General features: G+C 63.6%; 1 protein-coding gene across 2 annotated transcripts in view; it reads right to left on the bottom strand.

Moving 5' to 3' along the window:
* CASKIN1 (CASK interacting protein 1) overlaps positions 1–4736 on the bottom strand; it is an 18976-nt gene extending 14240 nt beyond the window's left edge. Inside the window, exon 1 of one of the 2 annotated variants that reach the window (XM_017511034.2) lies at positions 4482–4736. In XM_017511034.2, coding sequence (XP_017366523.1) covers positions 4482–4575 — 94 coding nt within the window. In that variant the 5' untranslated portion in view covers positions 4576–4736. The remainder of the gene's footprint in view (positions 1–4481) is intronic. The other variant, XM_017511035.2, reaches the window with a different exon arrangement.
* Positions 4737–5571: the final 835 nt, after the last annotated feature.

The following is a 5571-nucleotide window of genomic DNA, read 5'->3' as shown; positions in this document are numbered from 1 at the left end:
AAAAAAAAAGAAAAAGGAGTGAGAACATGAGTCAGATCCTCCCGCCCCTCTCCTGAAGACCCCCTCCCTGGCAGCACCCGTCTCACTGGGAGGGGAGGCTGAGACTGAACAGTGACCATGCCAGAAGGGGAGGCTGGGATTGGACAATGGCTGTGTGTGAGGGGCTGCTCTTAGCTCCCATTACTTCCATCACTCCTGCTGCAGCTACATAGGCCTCCAGACCCCTTCAAACTACAGGCCGCCCTGTGGCAGGGCCTTTGCACGTGCCCTGTGCGCATGCGCGACTCCTCTTCCTAGTTATTCCCACGGCCCTCCTCACCTTGTGCGCATGTGCGGCTCCTTGTCTCTAGTTCTCCCCACGGCCTTCCTCACCCTGTGTGCCTGTGCGGCTCCTCTTCCCTAGTTATCCCACGGCCTCCGTCACCCTGTGCGCATGTGCAGCCTCCCTCATCCTGTGCGCATGTGCGGTTCCTCTTTCCTAGTTACCCCCACGGCCTCCCTGACGTTTTTCAGGTCTTTCCCCACAGGTCACTCACTCAGCATGCTCTCCCCATCTGAAGTGAACCCTGCCCGCCTCGCAGCTACTGTGCTTGACTCGGTGGCCCTCATCACCACCTGACACGTCAACCTCCTTCTGCTCTTGCTTTTACCCATCTCCATCACTCAACTACAAGCACCAAGGGGACAAGGGCCATCATCTGTTCTGCTCACTGCAGAATCCTCGGTGGCTGAAACAGTGCCCTGTGCAGACAAGGTACTCAGTTAGCTGGGGACTGGACTGATCTCCTCGTCCCCCACATGCTGCCTGCCCACCTCGGTGGCTTCAGGGGTGTGTGGCCTGTGCTTGGCTCAGAAGGGCCCCCATGCCTGGGGATGCTCCCCTGTCTTTTTTTTTTTTTTTTTTTTTGGAGACAGAGTTTCACTCCTTTTGCCCACGCTGGAGTGCAATGGCGCAATCTCGCCTCACCGCAACCTCCACCTCCCGGGTTCAAGCGATTCTCCCGCCTCAGCCTCCCAAGTAGCTGGGATTACAGGCATGCACCACCACACCCGGCTAATTTTGTTTTTTGAATAGAGATGGGATTTCTCCAAGTTGGTCAGGCTGGTTTCAAACTCCTGACCTCAGGTGATCCGCCTGCCTCGGCCTTCCAAAGTGCTGGGATTACAAGCGTGAGCTACCGCGCCAGGCCTGAAATTCTTATTTTTTGAGCAAAGGGCCCTGCGTTTTCATTTTGCATGAGGACCTGGGAATTATGTTGCAGGGCTGCCATTCTCTCTTGCCCATTAGCTGAAGGGAGTACAGATGTCACTGTCCCAGGCGTCTCTGCCAGGGCCACACTCAGGAGGTTCTCCCCCTGGAATGCTGACCCCGGCTCTTTTGTTCCAGGGCAGTCAGCCCTCAGCATGTCCTCAGGGCTGCCCAAGCCTGGCCCTGTCCTCCCTTCCCCAGCTAAGGCAGCCAGAGAGCTCAATGTGAAACCCACCTTCTCACCCAGCCACACCACACCTTCAGGGGCTGAAATCTCAGAGGGGCTGGAGGTCAAAGCCCAGAAAGTGACAGATGCTGGTGGGGGAGGGGAATCTCCCTCGGGAAGGGGACCACCCCCACGTGAGGAGGGGTACATGACTAAAGCCATCTCATCCCTCTCCCCATCCATGGTCTCCTCAAGAGGGAAAATAGCTGAAATTGGATGGGAGTAGCTTGAGGTCTTGGGACATGCTAACCCCAATTCCTTTGGGGGAAAGTGGTTACCCAAGAAGTTTCCAGAACTGAGAAGAGCCTGGGGCTGTGGACTGTTTCACCTGAAAACAGGTTCTCTGGATGAAGAAGGAGCAGAGCATGGCTGGAGGGGGCTAGAGCCAGGATGAAAGTAAAACCTTCACCCCCCAGGCCAGGTGCAGTGGCTCACGTCTGTAATCCCAGCACTTTGGGAGAACGAGGCAGGCAGATTACGAGGTCAGGAGTTTGAGACCAGTCTGGGCAATACAGTGAAACCTTGTCTCTAATAAAAATATAAAAATTAGCCAGGCATGGTGGCACGCGCCTGTAGTCCCAGCTACTCGGAAGCTGAGGCAGAAGAATCGGTTGAACCAGGGAGATGGAGTTTGCAGTGAGCCGAGATTGAGCCACTGCACTCCAGCCTGCGTGACAGAGCAAGACTCCGTCTCAAAAAAACAAAAGAACAACAACAAAAACCCTTAGCCACGACCAGCCCTCTCACTGCTGTCCTGAGCCTGTCCCCACCTCTGGGGTCCAATCCATACCCCAGGCTAGAAGGGAGCCATTAGTGGGCCAAGGTGAGAGGGTGGTGGGCACTGGCCCTTGGTGCTCAGGGGCATCCTCCAGGGCATTCTCAGGCCTGCCTCCGTGGACAAGGGGCATCTATGGATGGGGTCTGGGTCAGAGGGAAGAGTGGACTCCTCCCAGCCAGCAGGAGGCCAGCCCCTGCCCTGGCACCTCCCCCAGGGCAGGTTCCTCTTCCCCTCAAGGACAGCTGCTAAGTGGTGTGCGTGTGCAGGCACAGGAGGCTCCCTTCAGGGTGGGGCGACTGGGGGGCTGGCTGAGCCTGGGGTGACTTTGGAGCTGGGGGATGGAGGGAAGGGGCCGGGCGCCCAGAAGGGACCCTGGAAGCAAGTCTCATGGTGAAAGCCCTGGGCTCAGGGGGCCGTGGAGGACACTGCTGGACACCCCCCACCTCGTGGCCCAAACTCAGCTGTACTTTGCTGAATCAAAATACATCTTACTCCAAAGCAGGCCAGCGTTGCCATGACAACCGAGCTAATTCATGGAGGGATTTCTCCTCTGATTTATTACACCCGCCCCTGTGAGTCAGAGAGCACAGACGGGGCCAGGGCAGGTGTCTCTCCTGCCCCAGAGGCCAGGCAGAACAGGCAGAGACCCAGGTGAGGGTGGGAGCCCCCACATCTCCCCAGAATGGCCACAATAGAAGGGAAGAGGAACCCCCAGAGTTGAAGCCCCCACTTCTCCTGCCCCTGGCCTAAGGCCGAGGTCGTTGCTGGCATTTACTGAGCACTTACTGAATGCCTGGGCTTCAAGTGCCAAGGCTCACTGGTCTTAGGACCCCAACATGAGGCTGACATCCCATCCTACAGATGAGGAGACTGAGGTCCACAGAGCTGGAGTTGTCTGTGCCCAAGGTCGTGCGACCACTAGGTGGAAGCCTTTACCTAGCCTTCCCTCTCAATCCCCACACCTGCTTTCCAGGCTCAGCTGAGGCTGCCTCTGCCCATAAGCTCTCCCTTGCTGAGCCCTGGGACTTGAAATCAGCTTCAGGCCAGCCTGCAAGGCACCAGTGCTCCCTTGCTCTTACTGCACACACAATAGACAGGAGCTGGCCAGCCAGTCATGGGCCGCTGGTGAAGCGGGGAGGGGGAGCGGTTGTCCCTCTGGGACTGTAGGTCCTCCCACCTCCCAGGAGCCAGTCCTAGTCCTTGGCATCCCCCTGGAAGAAGGGGAGGTGGACTCCCTGGATTACAGTCTGTGGGGGTGGAGTGAGGAGGGAGGATACCCAGACCCCAGATGCCGACCTGCAGAGCCCTGCCTGTGCCCGCACAGGTGCCCTGACACACTGACACGGCTATACGTGCGCAGCCGCACACGCGGCTGGTCCACACACCCATCCATCCATCTCCAGCGGCCCCCAGGGAGGCTACGCGCTAAGCCAGGATGAGTGCTGGGATCAGGGCTCCCAGCTCCCAGCCCTTTACCAGGGCCCCCACAGCGCAAGCTAGGGATGGCCAATGGTGGTCCCCGACTCCCTCATGGCCTCTTTTCCCAGCAGGGAAGCTGAGGACCTGGGTCTGCTGGAGCCTGCCTGAGCAGGGCCACAAGCCCTTGCCCCCAGGCCGGCCCTGCCTGGAGTCCAGCCTGCCCTGGGCTGGGCGACCTTGGGCCTCTGCTCTCCCATCAGTAAATGGCCCCCCCACCGGCCACGCCAGGGCAGCCACACCCCCAGCGTGGTCCTGCCCCCACCTTCCCTGCAAAGCGTGTTATTAAACATGGGGCTGGGAGGGGGTCTGCCAGGGACTGTCAGCTCCCGGGTCGCTCCTCGCCACAGGGGCCCCCTCCCTGTCTGCCCGGTGCGTGTGGTGGGGGGGGCATCCGCCTCGCCCTTTGCAGGCCCCAGCAGAGACCTCCAGCTGTCAGCCTGCAGCCTGAGAAGGGAGGGGGACAGAGGCAGGGAAGGAGGGATGCGAAGGCCCGCGGCCCAGGAGGCGGGTGCCGCCAGGTGCCCGCTGGGGGGCTCAGGGTGACGGCCGGCGCTCGGGGCCGCCCCATCTCCAGTGCTGGGGGCAGAGGGTGGGGGGCACGGACTGAAGGTCTGGGAGCTGCTGGCCCCGCCCCGCCCCCGGGGACCCGACAGCGTCCCCTCCCCGCCCGTCGCCGGGCGGGGTAGGGGGTTCCGCGCCGGGGAGAGGCCCCGGGGCTCCCGCCCGCGTCCCGTGTCCCCGGCACTCACTGGCCTTCCCGGGCCGCGGCCTCTGCAGCAGCCTCTGCGCGGTCCCTACGTCCTCCGCCTTCACCGCCTGCACCAGCTCCTGCTCCTTCCCCATGGCGCGGCCGGGGCCGCAGCTACGCGGCTGCGCTCGTGCGCTCGGCGCGGCTCAGAGGCGGCGGCGGCCCCGCGGCACCGGCCGCCTCCTCCGCCGCCTCCTCGCCGCCCGCCGCCCCTTCGCCCTCCTCAGGCTCCGGCTCGGGCTCCGGCTACCGGCGCGGAGGGGGCGGGGAGCGCGTCACGGGCGGGGGGCGGCCCGGGGGCGGGGGCGCGTGGCGGGCGCGGGGCGGGGGCGCGGCACCTGGCGCCGCCTCCCGGACGCCGGGGTCCGCACCCGGGCCGCCGACCTCCGTCAGCCCGCGCCGGCCGCGCGCCCGGGCCCGTGGCTCCGCCCTCCCCGCGCCCGCCCCGGGACGCCCCCTCCCCACGTGCGCGCCGCGCGCTCAGGCTCGGCCTCTGCGGACGCGGGCGGTCTGGGGCGGCTAACCCGGTTGAGGACGCGGCCGCCGGGGATGGACTGGAAGCCCCGACGCGGCGGCGGCGGCGGCGCGGGGCTGAGCCGGGAGACGCTTCCAGAGGCTGCGGGACCCGCGGGGGAGGGTTCCGAGGCAGCGGGCGGGCGGGGACTAGGCACTGAGAGACCGAGGCGCCAGTGGCCCCGGAGCCGGCCCGCCAGGCTGTCAGGCGTTCCTGGCCCGGGGTTCCCGTGGGAGGTGTCGAGGGATTGTGAAGAGGAATCTCCCAATAATGAATTCGGTGTCAGGGAACCCGCACCCCAAACCCCCAAGCATCCTCCTGCTGCTCTCCGCAAATAATGCGGGTGCCACAGCTTCCCCCAACCTCGGTCCGAAGCCGGACCTCAGAGTGGTCCCCACCCCCACCACGGAGGAAGCTCAACTCCCCACTCCCGGCATCGACTGGGGGTCACCTCCATCTCCACCCCTACAGGACTGGAACTTCCCGTGGGCACCAACCTGCCCCCGGCCTACGCCTGTCCACTCTCCAGTCTGCAGCCCAGGCAAGCTGGTTCGACTTCATGGGTGCTGGAGGCCCC

The sequence above is a fragment of the Cebus imitator genome, unplaced genomic scaffold (assembly GCF_001604975.1).
Source record: "Cebus imitator isolate Cc_AM_T3 unplaced genomic scaffold, Cebus_imitator-1.0 Scaffold444, whole genome shotgun sequence".
NCBI lineage: Eukaryota > Metazoa > Chordata > Mammalia > Primates > Cebidae > Cebus > Cebus imitator.
This window is presented reverse-complemented; position numbering and strand designations above follow the sequence as displayed.